Here is a 20,494-nt window from a genome sequence, read left to right as displayed (position 1 = left end):
GAGCAAATAAATGTTTTATTAATAGTAGTGGTTGATTGGTTAGTAATGTTGAGAAAGTAATCGGACCCTAGGGCAGTGTTAGTACGTCATGTCTTGAACCCCTGTCCCTCTCCCATACTCTCCCAAAATAAATGCTAAATAAATAACATTATACACACCATCTAATACGATAGAGGCGTGTGTGTGTGTGTGTGTGTGTGTGTGTGTGTGTGTGTGTGTGTGTGTGTGTGTGTGTGTGTGTGTGTGTGTGTGTGTGTGTGTGTGTGTGTGTGTGTGTGTGTGTGTGTGTGTGTGTGTGTGTGTGTGTGTGTGTGTGTGTGTGTGTGTGTGTGTGTGTGTGTGTGTGTGTGATATATAAGACTGATAGTGGACACCCCCCTCTCTTACCCTATCTCAACTCCTGCCCCTGTCTCTTTTTCTCCTTCACTTTCTCCCTCACTCTATCCCTCACTCTCCCCATCTCTGTCTCTTTCCAGTGTCTAGTCCCTCACTAGCCAGGTAAGGCTGATCATTGAAAGGTCTGGGTTGTGGGATTGGTTGTCATTGGTTCACGAGACTGGATGTATAATTATTACTAATTCTTATTAATTATTGCAAGCAAATACTGTCTGGTTGGGGTCTGTAGTTAATGCCTTCAAACTCGCAGAAAAATATTGTTCTTTATTCACTTTACGTTGGTTTGTGTTTGGTCATCTTGTGTTAGAAAAGGATTGTTGTTTTCAGAAGTGTTGGACAGGTTGATATGTAGTATGCTGTGAATTCAAACAGCATGTATAGACAATTCTGGGTAGTGACTCTGTGTTCTTGAATGGATGGATGTAGAATTCCATTTTAAAACCTGCAGCTATTCTAAGTCCCAGTTCTGACCCAGACGGAATCCTCAGGATATTTGTCATTCTTAGAATATTCCTGAAACAATGGTTCTAGTATTCTATGGTCTGCTTGGAGATGTCAGTCTACTGTCCACTCAGCCAAAATATGACTGCGTGTGCGACTGTAGACCAAGACACGTGTGTGTGTGTGTGTGTGTGTGTGTGTGTGTGTGTGTGTGTGTGTGTGTGTGTGTGTGTGTGTGTGTGTGTGTGTGTGTGTGTGTGTGTGTGTGTGTGTGTGTGTGTGTGTGTGTGTGTGTGTGTGTGTGTGTGTGTGTGTGTGTGTGTGTGTGTGTGTGTGTGAGTGAGTGAGTGAGTGAGTGAGTGAGTGAGTGAGTGAGTGAGTGAGTGAGTGAGTGAGTGAGTGAGTGAGTGAGTGAGTGTACATCATAACCACATACATCATAACCACATACATCAGTCACATACATCATAGTCACATACATCAGTCACATACATCAGTCACATACATCATAGTCACATACATCAGTCACATACATCAGTCACATACATCATAGTCACATACATCAGTCACATACATCAGTCACATACATCATAGTCACATACATCATAACCACATACATCATAGTCACATACATCAGTCACATACATCATAGTCACATGCATCATAGTCACATACATCATAGTCACATACATCATACTCACATGCATCATAGTCACATACATCATAACCACATACATCATAGTCACATACATCATAGTCACATACATCATAGTCACATACATCATAGTCACATACATCATAGTCACATACATCATAGTCACATACATCATAGTCACATACATCAGTCACATACATCAGTCACATGCATCATAGTCACATACATCATAGTCACATACATCATAGTCACATACATCATAGTCACATACATCATAGTCACATACATCAGTCACATACATCATAGTCACATACATCATAACCACATACATCAGTCACATACATCATAGTCACATACATCAGTCACATACATCATAGTCACATACATCATAGTCACATACATCAGTCACATACATCATAGTCACATACATCATAGTCACATACATCAGTCACATACATCATAGTCACATACATCAGTCACATACATCATACTCACATACATCATAGTCACATACATCATAGTCACATACATCATAGTCACATAAATCATAGTCACATACATCATAACCACATACATCATACTCACATACATCAGTCACATACATCATAGTCACATACATCAGTCACATACATCATAGTCACATACATCATAGTCACATACATCAGTCACATACATCATAGTCACATACATCAGTCACATACATCATAACCACATACATCATACTCACATACATCATAACCACATACATCATACTCACATACATCAGTCACATACATCATAGTCACATACATCAGTCACATACATCATAGTCACATACATCATAGTCACATACATCATAGTCACATACATCAGTCACATACATCATAGTCACATACATCATAACCACATACATCAGTCACATACATCATACTTACATACATCATAGTCACATACATCAGTCACATACATCAGTCACATACATCATAGTCACATACATCAGTCACATACATCATAGTCACATACATCATAGTCACATACATCATAGTCACATACATCATAGTCACATACATCATAGTCACATACATCATAGTCACATACATCATACTCACATACATCATAGTCACATACATCATAGTCACATACATCATAGTCACATACATCATAGTCACATACATCATAGTCACATACATCAGTCACATACATCATAGTCACATACATCATACTCACATACATCATAGTCACATACATCATAGTCACATACATCATAGTCACATACATCATAGTCACATACATCATAGTCACATACATCATACTCACATACATCATAGTCACATACATCATACTCACATACATCAGTCACATACTCACATACATCATCATAGTCACATACATCATAGTCACATACATCATACTCACATACATCAGTCACATACATCATACTCACATACATCAGTCACATACATCATACTCACATACATCATAGTCACATACATCATACTCACATACATCAGTCACATACATCATAGTCACATACATCATAGTCACATACATCATAGTCACATACATCAGTCACATACATCAGTCACATACATCATAGTCACATACATCATAGTCACATACATCAGTCACATACATCATAGTCACATACATCATAGTCACATACATCATAGTCACATACATCATCATAGTCACATACATCAGTCACATACATCATCACATACATCAGTCACATACATCATAGTCACATACATCATAGTCACATACATCATAGTCACATACATCATAGTCACATACATCATAGTCACATACATCATAGTCACATACATCATAGTCACATACATCATACTCACATACATCATAGTCACATACATCATACATCATAGTCACATACATCATAGTCACATACATCATAGTCACATACATCATAGTCACATACATCATAGTCACATACATCATAGTCACATACATCATAGTCACATACATCATAGTCACATACATCAGTCACATACATCATAGTCACATACATCATACTCACATACATCAGTCACATCACATACATCATAGTCACATACATCATAGTCACATACATCATAGTCACATACATCATATACATCATCATACATCATAGTCACATACATCATAGTCACATACATCATAGTCACATACATCATAGTCACATACATCATAGTCACATACATCATACTCACATCATCAGTCACATACATCATAGTCACATACATCAGTCACATACATCATACTCACATACATCAGTCACATACATCATAGTCACATCATCATACATCATAGTCACATACATCATAGTCACATACATCATACTCACATACATCAGTCACATACATCATACTCACATACATCAGTCACATACATCATAGTCACATACATCATACTCACATACATCAGTCACATACATCATACTCACATACATCAGTCACATACATCAGTCACATACATCATAGTCACATACATCATACTCACATACATCAGTCACATACATCATACTCACATACATCAGTCACATACATCATACTCACATACATCAGTCACATACATCATACTCACATACATCATAGTCACATACATCATACTCACATACATCATAGTCACATACATCATAGTCACATACATCATACTCACATACATCAGTCACATACATCATATCATAGTCACATACATCAGTCACATACATCATACTCACATACATCATAGTCACATACATCATACTCACATACATCATAGTCACATACATCATAGTCACATACATCATACTCACATACATCAGTCACATACATCATACTCACATACATCAGTCACATACATCATAGTCACATACATCATACTCACATACATCAGTCACATACATCATACTCACATACATCAGTCACATACATCAGTCACATACATAGTCACATACATCAGTCACATACATCATAGTCACATACATCATAGTCACATACATCATAGTCACATACATCATAGTCACATACATCATAGTCACATACATCATAGTCACATACATCAGTCACATACATCAGTCACATACACATACATCATAGTCACATACATCATAGTCACATACATCATAGTCACATACATCATAGTCACATACATCATAGTCACATACATCATAGTCACATACATCATAGTCACATACATCAGTACACATCACATCATAGTCACATACATCATAGTCACATACATCATAGTCACATACATCAGTCACATACATCAGTCACATACATCAGTCACATACATCAGTCACATACATCATACACATACATCACATACATCATAGTCACATACATCATAGTCACATACATCCTAACCACATACATCATAGTCACATACATCATAGTCACATACATCATAGTCACATACATCATCAGTCACATACATCATAGTCACATACATCATAGTCACATACATCAGTCACATCATCATACATACATCAGTCACATACATCATAGTCACATACATCATAGTCACATACATCATAGTCACATACATCATAGTCACATACATCATAGTCACATACATCATAACCACAGTCACATCAGTCACATACATCATAGTCACATACATCATAGTCACATACATCATAGTCACATACATCATAGTCACATACATCATAGTCACATACATCATAGTCACATACATCATAGTCACATACATCATAGTCACATACATCATAGTCACATACATCATAGTCACATACATCATAGTCACATACATCATAGTCACATACATCAGTCACATACATCATAACCACATACATCAGTCACATACATCATAGTCACATACATCAGTCACATACATCATAGTCACATACATCAGTCACATACATCATAGTCACATACATCATAGTCACATACATCATAGTCACATACATCAGTCACATACATACATCAGTCACATACATCATAGTCACATACATCATAACCACATACACATCACATACATCAGTCACATACATCATAGTCACATACATCAGTCACATACATCATAGTCACATACATCATAGTCACATACATCATAGTCACATACATCATAGTCACATACATCAGTCACATACATCATCATACATCATAGTCACATACATCATCACATATATCAGTCACATACCACATACATCAGTCACATACATCATAGTCACATACATCATAGTCACATACATCATAGTCACATACATCATAGTCACATACATCAGTCACATACATCATAGTCACATACATCATAGTCACATACATCATAGTCACATACATCATAGTCACATACATCATAGTCACATACATCATAGTCACATACATCAGTCACATACATCATAGTCACATACATCAGTCACATACATCATACTCACATACATCATACTCACATACATCATAGTCACATACATCATAGTCACATACATCAGTCACATACATCATAGTCACATACATCATAGTCACATACATCAGTCACATACATCATAGTCATCATACATACATCAGTCACATACATCATAGTCACATACATCATACTCACATACATCATAGTCACATACATCATACTCACATACATCATAGTCACATACATCAGTCACATACATCATAGTCACATACATCATAGTCACATACATCATAGTCACATACATCAGTCACATACATCATAGTCACATACATCAGTCACATACATCATAGTCACATACATCATACTCACATACATCAGTCACATACATCATAGTCACATATATCAGTCACATACATCATCACATCATAGCATAGTCACATACATCATAGTCACATACATCATAGTCACATACATCATAGTCACATATATCAGTCACATACATCATAGTCACATACATCAGTCACATACATCATAGTCACATACATCATACTCACATACATCATACTCACATACATCATACTCACATACATCATACTCACATACATCATAGTCACATACATCATAGTCACATACATCATAGTCACATACATCATAGTCACATACATCATAGCCACATACATCATAGTCACATACATCATAGTCACATACATCATAGTCACATATATCAGTCACATACATCATAGTCACATACATCAGTCACATACATCATAGTCACATACATCATGTCACATACATCATACTCACATACATCATACTCACATACATCATACTCACATACATCATACTCACATACATCATAGTCACATACATCATACTCACATACATCATACTCACATACATCATAGTCACATACATCATAGTCACATACATCATAGTCACATACATCATAGTCACATACATCATAGTCACATACATCATACTCACATACATCATAGTCACATACATCATAGTCACATACATCATACTCACATACATCATAGTCACATACAGCATAGTCACATACATCATAGTCACATACATCATACTCTATTTGACCGTTGCATGACACAAACCTGAAGCCAGTCAAATGTAGGACTATAGCAGCACTTCCTCATTTCAACACCCGTCACCCAACACGGTGATAAATAGCTATTATTGGGATAAACATCCCATTAAAAAGAGGCTTTGCACCATCTGATAGAGAGAGAGGACATCTGGGTGTCCCCTAAAGACAACCCACACAACACAGGCCCAATCCCAAATCCATCTCTCAGCCCTTCATCAGCTTGTAGAGATCTGAGAGGATTTGATTGGTATAAGCAATATGGTGACACTTCAACCTAGCCTATCATAGGGCAAGATGAAGCTATTACCATATTTCTTATACCAATCGAATCCTCTCAGATCTCCACAAATGCTGGAAATAGGGCTTAGGGATGGATTTGGTATTGGGCCATGGTCCTGTTAAAATAATGTTAAAAAATAAGACATTTGACCATTGTAGTTAACGGTATATGTCACTTTAGCTAACAAATTTGTTGTAGTTAATTATATTGCTCCTTCTTGGTCAGGTCGTTATTGTAAAAGCTAATGTGTTCTCAATGACTTACAGAGGCATAAATACAGTTCTATGTCGTAGAGTTGTACACCACTTGACGTGACATATTACCCTGCAGTGGAAGGCTCACATTGTCAAGACTAATCGTCACGTTGTTTTACCTCGAGTGGGCTACACTAACCTAAGACCCCTGTGTACGTGCCAGAAGGGTTCGGGTTGCTGTCAATCATATACCGAATGTATGTTGCTGTCAAAGACAACTGGAGAAGTTGTTTTACCTGTGATGAAGTGGAACTGTTAAAGATTCTAGAAGGGTTAGGTATATTCAATATACATACAGAAGATACAGGAGATACAGGAGATACAGGAGATACAGGAGATACAGAAGATACAGGAGATACAGGAGATACAGAAGATACAGGAGATACAGGAGATACAGAAGATACAGGAGATACAGGAGATACAGGAGTTACAGAAGATACAGAAGATACTAGAAGGAGATGAAACATATGAGATGCCACAGGAGATACAGAAGATACAGGAGATACAGGAGATGCCAGAAGATACAGAAGAGCTTTGAAACAGAAGATACTGGGAGATACAGGAGATGAAACAGGAGATACAGAAGATACTGGAGATACAGAAGATGTAGATGCCAGGAGATACTGGAGATAGCAGAAGATACAGAAGATACACTGGAGATACAGGAGATACAGGAGATACAGAAGATACAGAAGATACAGGAGATACAGAAGATAACCAGGATACTGCAGAAGATACAGAAGATACAGGAGATACAGGAGATACAGGAGATACAGAAGATACAGGAGATACAGAAGATACAGGAGATACAGGAGATACAGAAGATACAGGACACATGAAGAGTTACTATCGGCAGGGTTACAATATTCTGGGAACTTTTAGCTTCTCCAGAAATCTTGTAGTGGAATTCATGATTTTCTGCTTATCGCCTCCTAAATATAGAAGATATGAGAGATGTGAGAGATGTGAGAGATATGAGAGATGTGAGAGATGTGAGAGATATGAGAGATGTGAGAGATATGAGAGATGTGAGAGATGTGAGAGATGGAGAGAGATACAGAGAGATATGAGAGATACAGGATATGAGAGATAGACAGAGATGTGAGAGAAGATGAGAGATACAGGAGATATGGGCCTTGGCTGCGTCAGAAGATTGGCGGATGTCTTGGTCCAGGAGTACTATTTAGAAGATAAAAGTTCAACAGACAGACAGATGGACAGAGTTAGATTTCAAAATGGAATAGCTGTTACCAAGGTAGAGAGAGACATGGGGCGAGATAAAAAGGGAGATGAAGAAAGAGATGTGAGAGATAGAGATATATTAAGAAAGAGAGAGAGATAGAGAGATGTGAGAGATATGAGAGATGTGAGAGATAGAGAGAGAGAGAGTGAGAGATGAGAGATATGAGAGATGTGAGAGATGTGAGAGATGTGAGAGATATGGGCCTTGGCTGCGTCCTTGGCGGATGTCTTGGTCCATACTGTACTATTTATAGAAAAGTTCAACAGACAGACAGATGGACAGAGTTAGATTTCAAAATATAGCTGTTACCAAGGTAGAGAGAGAAGGGGGCGAGATAAAAAGGGGGAGATGAAGAAAGAGAGAGAGATAGAGATATATTAAGAGAGGAAGAGAGAGAGAGAGAGAGAGAGAGAGAGAGAGAGTGAGAGAGAGAGAGAGAGAGAGAGAGAGAGAGAGAGAGAGAGAGAGAGAGAGATATTATATTAAGAGAGGGAGAGAGAGAGAGAGAGAGCGAGAGAGAGAGAGAGAGAGAGAGAGTGAGAGAGAGAGCTACTTTCACATTTAATTAGTCACAGTCTCCTCATACACGTTTCTGCCAAAACCATACAACCACACACACACACACACACACACACACACACACACACACACACACACACACACACACACACACACACACACACACACACACACACACACACACACACACACACACACACACACACACACACACACACACACACACACAAACACACACCAGCAAAAGCAACAAATACTCATGCACATTTACAGAAGCTCTGGCACTGACTTACCCACACACACACACAACCAGCAAAAGCAACACACACACACACACACACACCCACACACACACAACCACACACACACACACACACACACACACACACACACACACACACACACACACACACACACACACACACACACACACACACACACACACACACACACACACACACACACACACACACCAGCAAAAGCAACAAATACTCATGCACATTTACAGAAGCTCTGGCACTGACTTACCCACACACACACACAACCACAACACACACACACACACACACACACACACACACACACACACACACACACACACACACACACACACACACACACACACACACACACACACACACACACACACACACACACACACACACACACACACACACAGCACAACAAATACTCATGCACATTTACCACTCTCACGACTTTTCACATCCACCTCCAACACAGACTCTATCCACCACTCCATGTCACAGACTTATCCACACACACCATGTCACTAGACACATCCACCTCCATGTCACTACACACATACCGCCATGTCACTAGACACACATCCACCACACCATGTCACTAGCCTCTATCCACCTCCATGTCACTAGACTCTATCCACCTCTCCATGTCACTAGACTCTATCCACCTCCATGTCACTAGACTCTATCCACCTCCATGTCACTAGACTCTATACCGCCATGTCACTAGACTCTATCCACCCACCATGTCACTAGACTCTATACCTCCATGTCACTAGACTCTATCCACCTCTCCATGTCACTAGACTCTATACCGCCATGTCACTAGACTCTATCCACCTCCATGTCACTAGACTCTATCCACCTCCATGTCACTAGACTCTATCCACCACCATGTCACTAGACTCTATCCTCCTCCATGTCACTAGACTTTATCCACTCTCCATGTCACTAGACTCTATACCTCCATGTCACTAGACTCTATCCACCTCCATGTCACTAGACTCCTATCCACCTCCATGTCACTAGACTCTATCCACCTCCATGTCACTAGCCTCTATCCTCCTCCATGTCACTAGACTTTATCCACCTCCATGTCACTAGACTCTATCCACCTCCATGTCACTAGACTCTATCCACCTCCATGTCACTAGACTCTTTCCACCTCCATGTCACTAGACTCTATCCACCTCCATGTCACTAGACTCTATCCACCTCCATGTCACTAGACTCTATCCACCTCCATGTCACTAGACTCTATCCACCTCCATGTCACTAGCCTCTATCCACCTCCATGTCACTAGACTCTTTCCACCTCCATGTCACTAGCCTAATCAGGCTTTATCTCAGTAATATAGAGGCTTCCTCACCCCATGGCCTCGTTCTTATTCAGAATGATTAGACAGAGTCAGACAGAATGTCCCTCTGACGGCTTCCACCAAATGATCTTTCAACGTCTTCTTGCATTATTGCAGGCGATGGTAAGGATGCTACTTTAGACTATTGAGATTCTCTGTCAGTTGTATTGACTAGTTATTAAGAGATATCTGCTCTTTACTGACATCTATTGAGCAATTACGGCAATGCAGGAATGATTTCACAAACATTTCAAAACTGTGCACCCAGGACACTACAACTGCCATGATCAAATTGAGCTGGGTGAACTTGTAAATGTGAGGCAATAGGACTCTGGCTCCATTTTGAGAGAGTGGTAGTCATATGCTTTCTTCTAAGATTTGTCTTGGGAAGAATCTTGTTGATTATCATTGCACCTCTGTTCACAATCGGTATTTATTCTGCGTCTTATATTACCAAATATGGCCTTTGGTCAGCTTTCCCCCCTCCTCTCCCCTTTCCCCCTCCTCTCTCCCCTTTCCCCCTCCTCTCCCCTTTCCCCCTCCTCTCCCCTTTCCCCCTCCCCTCTCTCTCCTTTCCCCCTTCTCTCTCCTTTACCCCCTCCTCTCTCCTTTACCCCCTCCTCTCCCCTTTCCCCCTCCTCTCCCCTTTCCCCCTCCCTCTCCCCTTTACCCCCTCCCTCTCCCCTTTCCCCCTCCTCTCCTCTTTCACCCCTCCTCTCCCCTTTCACCCCTCCTCTCTCCCCTTTCCCCCTCCTCTCTCCTTTCCCCCTCCCCTCTCTCCTTTACCCCCTCCTCTCCCCTTTCCCCCTCCTCTCTCCTTTACCCCCCCTCTCCCTTTCACCCCTCCTCTCCTTTCACCCCTCCTCTCTCCTTTACCCCCTCCTCTCCCCCCTCCTCTCCCCTTTCCCCCTCCTCTCCCCTTTTCCCCCTCCTCTCTCCTTTCCCCTCTTCTCCCGTCCTTACTTTGTGACTGGCAGACACTATTCCTGGTGCTTTACATCACCACAGTCCAGAGACAGTGAGTCTGTGTATCTCTGTCTGTCCTGTTCCTTAGCCAAGGTCTCAGGGCTCAATAGAACCTAGTAACTGACACTAAACACTTTGTCCTAGCGCCTCATTTATGCTATCCCATATTCTATATTCATAAACCTCTCTCTCCCTCAGTTACCAAGATGGCCGCTTTGAAAGATTTTTGAAAGCTGATGATATTCAGAAGGCCCTTGATGCAGTCAAAGGTGAGCACAAGTTTTCACTGTTGAAAACCAAACCTAATCTTTTGAAAATAATATAATATATATCTCTCCATTTCCTTTTCCCGTCTCCTCCCTCTCTCTCCTCCCTGTCCGTGTGCTTACCTGTCCGTGTGTGTGTGTGCTTACCTGTCCATGTGTGTGTGCTTACCTGTCCGTGTGTGTGTGCTTACCTGTCCGTGTGTGTGTGCTTACCTGTCCGTGTGTGTGTGTGCATACCTTTGTGTGTGTGTGCTTACCTGTCCATGTTTGTGTATGTGTGTGTGTGTGCTTACCTGTCCATGTTTGTGTATGTGTGTGTGTGTACTTACCTGTCCATGTTTGTGTATGTGTGTGTGTGTGTGTGTACTTACCTGTCCATGTTTGTGTATGTGTGTGTGTGTGTACTTACCTGTCCATGTTTGTGTATGTGTGTGTGTGTGCTTACCTGTCCATGTTTGTGTATGTGTGTGTGTGTGTGTGTGTGTGTACTTACCTGTCCATGTTTGTGTATGTGTGTGTGTGTACTTACCTGTCCATGTTTGTGTATGTGTGTACTTACCTGTCCATGTTTGTGTATGTGTGTGTGTGTGTGTGTATACTTACCTGTCCATGTTTGTGCATGTGTGTGTGTGTGTGTGTACTTACCTGTCCATGTTTGTGTATGTGTGTGTGTGTACTTACCTGTCCATGTTTGTGTATGTGTGTGTGTGTACTTACCTGTCCATGTTTGTGTATGTGTGTGTGTGTACTTACCTGTCCATGTTTGTGTGTGCATACCTTTGCGTGTGTGTGTGTGCATACCTTTGCATGTGTGTGTGTGCATACCTTTGTGTGTGTGTGTGTATACCTTTGCGTGTGTGTGTGTGCATACTTTGCGTGTGTGTGTGCATACCTTTGCGTGTGTGTGTGTGTGTGCATACCTTTGTGTGTGTGTGTGTGCCTGTCCGTTCGTGTGCATCTGTGTGATGACCTGTCCGTGTATGTGTGTGTGCTTACATGTCCATGTGTGTGTGTGTGTGTGTGTGTGTGTGTGCTGTACATGTCCATGTGTGTGTGTGTGTGTGTGTGTGTGTGTGTGTGTGTGTGTGTGTGTGTGTGTGTGTGTGTGTGTGTGTGTGTGTGTGTGTGTGTGTGTGTGTGTGTGTGTGTGTGTGTGTGTGTGTGCATACCTTTGCGTGTGTGTATGTGTGTGTGTTTATCTGTCCATGTTTGTGTGTGATGACCTGTCCATGTCCGTGTGTGTGTGTGTGTGTGTGTGTGTGTGTGTGTGTGTGTGTGTGTGTGTGTGTGTGTGTGTGTGTGTGTGTGTGTGTGTGTGTGTGTGTGTGTGTGTGTGTGTGTGTGTGTGTGTGTGTGTGTGTGTGTGTGTGTGTGTGCATGTGTGTGTGTGTGTGTGTATGTGTGTGTGTGTTATCTGTCCATGTGTATGTGTGTGATGTTTATCTGTCCATGTTTGTGTCTGATGTGACCTGTGTGTCGTGTGTGTGTGTGTGTGTGTGTGTGTGTGTGTGTGTGTGTGTGTTTGTGTGTGATGACCTGTGTGTGTGTGTGTGTGTGTGTGTGTGTGTGTGTGTGTGTGTGTGTGTGTCCAGCGGAGGGTTCCTTCGACCATAAGAAGTTCTTTGCTCTGGTGGGCCTGAAGGCCATGACTCCTGACAATGTCAAGAAGGTGTTCCAGGCTATTGATGCTGACCAGAGTGGATTCATTGAGGAGGAGGAGCTCAAGTAAGAGGAAGAGAGATACACATAGACGGACACACACACACACACACACACACACACACACACACACACACACACACACACACACACACACACACACACACACACACACACACACACACACACACACACACACACACATACCAAATAAGCACATGGATAGGTGTGCACACACACACATTCATCAGATGTGAATGTGTGGCTATTTTCCCATTTACAAGCTAGCATACCATTTAGAATGCATGCCCAATACAGGATTGCAAAATTCCGGTAACTTTGCCAAAATGCCACAGTGTTCCAGAAATCCTGATTGGAAGATCCCTGGCGTCAGGATGGAATAAGCAGTGAATCCGGGAATCGTCCAAACATGATATCTGGAAAACCTAGAGATTGTGGGGAAAGGAAACAGGATTTTGCAGCTTATTACATTTTTTCTTCCCGCTAAATCTCTGACCTTAGGTTCATACTGAAGGGTTTTGCTGAGAACAGCAGACACACACACACACACACACACACACACACACACACACACACACACACACACACACACACACACACACACACACACACACACACACACACACACACACACACACACACACACACACACACACACACGTAGCTCCTTAATCTTGACCCCTAACCTTTGAACTCTCTTCTACCTCAGGTTCATACTGAAGGGTTTTGCTGAGAACATCAGACACACACACACACACACGTAGCTCCTTAATCTTGACCCCTAACCTTTGAACTCTCTTCTACCTCAGGTTCATACTGAAGGGTTTTGCTGAGAACATCAGACACACACACACACACACACACACGTAGCTCCTTAATCTTGACCCCTAAACTTTGAACTCTTCTACCTCAGGTTTGTGCTGAAGAGTTTCGCTGAGGCCGGCAGAGACCTGACCGACGCCGAGACCAGAGCCTTCCTTAACGCCGCCGACAAGGACGGAGACGGAAAGATCGGCATCGACGGTGAGAGAGGTGGTAGGATGATAACGGAATGAAATCCTGACTCATTCCCAGAGGATCTTAATGTCGTCCTCTTCTTCTCTTTTCCAGAGTTTGAAGTCTTGGTCCATGAGGTGTAAAGAGCACCTATATCCTCCCCTTTCTCCTCCCCTGCGAATTCATGTTTTAAATGCAACTCCCACCCCATCACCCAAAAAGCACCATCGAGTCCAGGGTGAAGTTTCTCCTCGACACAGATCTAGGATCACCTTCCCCAATCCCAACCTTAACCATTAGTCGGGGAAAAATGCCAACTGACCCAAGATCAGCGTCAAGGCTACTTCACCCTACTCCGCACCATACAGGCCCAGTCTCTCTAACCAGAAACAGTATCAGATACGTCCACCAGGGGGAGGTAGAGAGAGGACTCCCCAACAAGCACTACTGTATTTATTTGTATGTTTTTCTACCACACCAACATCCTGTATATATGTCCTGTTTTGATTTGAAAACCTCATGACTGTCTCCTTTTAAAAGAAAACCTTTCCTGTAGATATAATGTACCAGACACCTTCCCTTTCTAGCCGTCTATGGACCCAATGTCACCTTATCCAAAATGGCACCCTAATCCCTTTATAGTGCACTACTTCCAAAGGGTGCCAAAAGGGAATAGGGTGCTATCTTTAATAGAGTGCCATTTTTGGGGGGACTGAACCCTTACAACCTGTGTCTCTCATTCTTTATTTTCTCTACCTCACACATACTTGTACCCTCCTTCCTGTCCTCCCTTCCTCATTTCCTCCTTCCTCTCTCGTTCGGTGATGAGATGTATAAATAAAGAGGTAGAGTGGTGAAGAGAGAGAAATTATTCAAAATAAGAACTACTAAGAAATAAAACACCTTGAGTAAAATGACTATTTTATTTGTTATTATTTAATGATTTGATATAAACTAGACTGGACACTAATATACTGTAGAACAAGGGATGCACAAATGAGATGATTCATTTAGATATTTTCAAAATTAAAGTATCTATTTCACAATAAAAGCATCCTAGATCGAACAATTAGTAAACCATTGGAAGATCTATCGAAACACACAAACAATGTGACAAAGTGCTATTCTTAAATCGCATAATAGTATGAATAAATAAAGATATTTTTACACTATTAGATGATCTACATCATTTCTCTAAAAATAGACTCAATGTCAAACTCAAGGACGCCAGCTTTTCTTGACGCCGACATCTCTGTGTTGATTGGTCAGTGGGTCCTGGGTGCTGATCTGTCATTGGTGGTTGTTGGTTTAAGCTTCACTGTCGCAAAGGGATTGGTTCCCCTGCAACAGATCAGGTGACATGTAAAGAACTAGCACTCAACATGAATGACAAACATCACAGCAGGCACACACACACAAACTGACACACACACCTACCTGGGAAAGAGTAGGTTTTCTCCAGAAGCTCCAAGGGGTGACAATGATTCTGCTGTCCTCTCCGGGAAAGTAGGCTGGATTGGTCGAAAGTCAGCTGACCCCCTCCGGAGCATTGTTGTTGGGTGAGGGGTGGCGGGGCGGAGGAGGAGGGGGCGGAGTCGTTGTAGCCTTTCAGGCTATTTGTTCTCATCACTATCTCAGGCTCCGCCCCTCCTCTCAGGGAGGGGAGAGATTGGTCGGAGGTCGACGGAGGCCCTGCGAGTGGGTGTGGTAGGGGGCGCTACATCACCGTAGGCCTTTTCTGATTGGCCCATGGAGGTGTCAGAGGGATCCAATAGGTTGTTCATGCTGTGGCTCCTCAAGGAAGTGCCACTGGAGGGTCAAATGTCAGATATGATCATATTGATTCATTGATTGATTGATTGATTGATTGATTGATTGATTGATTGATTGATTGATTGATTGATTGACATACCTGGATCCCAAGAGGTTAGAGAACTCCTCAATAGAAGAAACATAAGCTGCTGGGAACCAGCCCTGGCTGTTGGAACAACAGAGACCAGAGGAATATTAGCAAACACAACAATGGCCTAAATACTGGAACAGACAAGTTCCTAGATAAAGTCCAGTATTCCCAGCCAGCCAGCCAGCCAGCCAGTCAGCCACATAGGAATGAATGAATCATGGATGGATGGATGGATAAAGGAACAAACAAACAGACAAACAAAGGAATGAATCATAATGGTCCTTGCTGTTATCCTGCTATCCGCTGACCCCTATCATAGTCTGCTATCTACTGACCCCTATCATAGTCTGCTATCTACTGACCCCTATCATAGTCTGCTATCTACTGACCCCTATCATAGTCTGTTCTCTGAACTGAGTAACTATCATAGTCTGCTATCTATTCTACTGACCCCTATCATAGTCTGCTCTCTACTGACCCCTATCAATGTCTGTTCTCTACTGACCCCTATCATAGTCTGCTCTCTACTGACCCCTATCAATGTCTGTTCTCTACTGACCCCTATCATAGTCTGTCTGTTCTCTACTGACCCCTATCAATGTCTGTTCTCTACAATGTCTGTTATCTACTGACCCCTATCATAGTCTGCTCTCTACTGACCCCTATCATAGTCTGTTCTACTGACCCCTATAAATGTCTGTTCTCTACTGACCCCTATCAATGTTTGTTTCTCTACTGACCCCTATCATAGTCTGTTCTCTACTGACCCCCTATCATAGTCTGCTCTCTACTGACCCCTATAAATGTCTGTTCTCTACTGACCCCTATCAATGTCTGTTATCTACTGACCCCTATCATAGTCTGCTGACTTCTACTGACCCTATCATAGTCTGCTCTCTACTGACCCCTATAAATGTCTGTTCTCTACTGACCCTATCTATCAATGTCTGTTATCTACTGACCCCTACCATAGTCTGTTATCTACTGACCCCCTATCATAGTCTTATCTACTGACCCCTATCATAGTCTGTTATCTACTGACCCCTACCATAGTCTGTTATCCACTGACCCCTATCATAGTCTGCTCTCTACTGACCCCTATAAATGTCTGTTCTCTACTGACCCCTATCAATGTCTGTTATCTACTGACCCCTATCATAGTCTGTCTCTACTGACCCCTATCATAGTCTGCTCTCTACTGACCCCTATCATAGTCTGTTATCTACTGGCCCTATCAATGTCTGTTATCTACTGACCCCTATCGTAGTCTGTTATCCACTGACCCCTATCGCAGTCTGTTATCTACTGACCCCTATAAATGTCTGTTCTCTAGACCCCTATCTGTCTCTACTGACCCCTATCATAGTCTGTTATCTACTGACCCCTATCATAGTCTGTTATCTACTGACCCCCTATCATAGTCTGTTATCTACTGACCCCTATCATAGTCTGTTATCTACTGACCCCTATCATAGTCTGCTATCTACTGACCCCTATCATAGTCTGTTATCTACTGACCCCTATCATAGTCTGTTTCTACTGACCCCTATCATGAGTCCCCTATCATAGTCTGTTATCTACTGACCCTATCATAGTATGTTATCTACTGGCCCTATCATAGTCTGTTATCTACTGACCCCTATCATAGTCTATTTATCTACTGACCCCTATCATAGTCTGCTATCTACTGACCCTATCATAGTCTGCTATCTACTGACCCCTATCATAGTATGTTATCTACTGACCCCTATCATAGTCTGTTATCTACTGACCCCTATCATAGTCTGCTATCTACTGACCCCTATAATAGTCTGTTATCTACTGACCCCTATCATAGTCTGTTATCCACTATCACCTACCATAGTCTGTTATCCACTATCACCTACCATAGGCTGCTATCCACTATCACCTACCATAGTCTGTTATCCACTATCACCTACCATAGTCTGTTATCCACTATCACCTACCATAGTCTGTTATCCACTATCACCTACCATAGGCTGCTATCCACTATCCCCTACCATAGGCTGCTATCCACTATCCCCTACCATAGTCTGTTATCCACTATCACCTACCATAGGCTGCTATCCACTATCCCCTACCATAGTCTGTTATCCACTATCACCTACCATAGGCTGTTATCCACTATCCCCTACCATAGTCTGCTATCCACTATCCCCTACCATAGGCTGCTATCCACTATCACCTACCATAGTCTGTTATCCACTATCCCCTACCATAGTCTGTTATCCACTATCACCTACCATAGTCTATCCCCTTATCCACTATCACCTACCATAGTCTGTTATCCACTATCACCTACTGCATAGTCTACCATTTATCCACTATCCCCTACCATAGTCTGTTATCCACTATCACCTACCATAGTCTGTTATCCACTATCACCTACCATAGTCTGTTATCCACTATCACCTACCATAGTCTGTTATCCACTATCACCTACCATAGTCTGTTATCCACTATCACCTACCATAGTCTGTTATCCACTATCCCCTACCATAGTCTGTTATCCACTATCACCTACCATAGGCTGCTATCCACTATCCCCTACCATAGGCTGCTATCCACTATCCCCTACCATAGGCTGCTATCCACTATCACCTACCATAGTCTGTTATCCACTATCACCTACCATAGGCTGCTATCCACTATCCCCTACCATAGGCTGCTATCCACTATCACCTACCATAGGCTGCTATCCACTATCCCTACCATAGGCTGCTATCCACTATCCCCTACCATAGGCTGCTATCCACTATCCCTTACCATAGGCTGCTATCCAATACCTACCGTAGGCTGCTTTCCATTCTCCCCATACAGCCACCCATTCCTTGGCTCCTGGATCCAACACCTACCACGGTGACCATCTTCCCGGGTGAAGGGTAGCAGTTTGGGGTTGGAGGATAGTGGTGGGACACCAGGCTCTCATGGTCCATACCCCCACCCAGACCCAGAGACTCACCCACTGAGGAGGAGCGGGATAGCTGTGGAGGGGGGACCTGGGGGAGGAAGGGGGTAGAGAGGGTGATGGATGGAGAAGGAGAAGAAAGAGAGACGGATGAAGCTATCCAAAAAGTTTATCCAATGAAGAATCCCCTACATAGGCTGTATCAACCAAAATATTTCCCTGCTATGAACTAAATGGATACAATAACACATAGGCATGAGTAGTGTAACTAAATATAACCCTGTTCTTTAGGTGCAGTGTAGTCATCACACCTCTAGAGGGCACCTCTCCCCAGGGCCTGCTGTTCTCTCCTGGCCCAAGACATGTCTCTGTCCTCATCTACTGTCTGCAGCAGAGAGCTCACTGAGGAGGAGCCACACAGCTGAGGAGAGAGGGGAGAGGAGAGAGAGACAGAGGAAGGTTGATTGGTTGGGTGGAATACTTGTCTCTAACTTGTTCCTCCTGGTCAGGGTGGGTGGGGCCAGGGGTCTCTCTAACCTATTCCTCCTGGTCAGGGTGGGTGGGGCTACGGGGTCTCTAACTTGTTCCTCCTGGTCAGGGTGGGTGGGGCTACGGGTTCTCTAACCTATTCCTCCTGGTCAGGGTGGGTGGAATACTTGTCTCTAACTTGTTCCTCCTGGTCAGGGTGGGTGGGGCTACGGGTTCTCTAACCTATTCCTCCTGGTCAGGGTGGGTGGGGCTACGGGGTCTCTAACCTGTTCCTCCTGGTCAGGGTGGGTGGGGCTACGGGGTCTCTAACCTGTTCCTCCTGGTCAGGGTGGGTGGGGCTACGGGGTCTCTAACTTGTTCCTCCTGGTCAGGGTGGGTGGGGCTACGGGGTCTCTAACCTGTTCCTCCTGGTCAGGGTGGGTGGGGCT

General features: G+C 42.6%; 1 protein-coding gene and 1 pseudogene across 1 annotated transcript; one reads left to right on the top strand and one right to left on the bottom strand.

Moving 5' to 3' along the window:
• Positions 1-382: 382 nt before the first annotated feature.
• On the top strand, positions 383-15,662 carry LOC124024613 (parvalbumin alpha-like; the record flags this gene model as incomplete). The annotated part of the gene is made up of 5 exons (XM_046338509.1): positions 383-498; positions 12,002-12,072; positions 13,662-13,794; positions 14,663-14,772; positions 14,860-15,662. Coding segments are annotated over 5 exons (459 nt in total), but the record flags the coding sequence as incomplete, so codon positions are not given.
• A 326-nt stretch (positions 15,663-15,988) lies between these two features.
• LOC124024616 overlaps positions 15,989-20,494 on the bottom strand; it is a 12,783-nt pseudogene continuing 8,277 nt past the window's right edge.

This window comes from Oncorhynchus gorbuscha, unplaced genomic scaffold (assembly GCF_021184085.1).
Source record: "Oncorhynchus gorbuscha isolate QuinsamMale2020 ecotype Even-year unplaced genomic scaffold, OgorEven_v1.0 Un_scaffold_1954, whole genome shotgun sequence".
Lineage (NCBI taxonomy): Eukaryota > Metazoa > Chordata > Actinopteri > Salmoniformes > Salmonidae > Oncorhynchus > Oncorhynchus gorbuscha.
The sequence above is the reverse complement of the archived record's forward strand: the minus strand, read 5'-3'. Positions and strand labels throughout refer to the sequence as shown.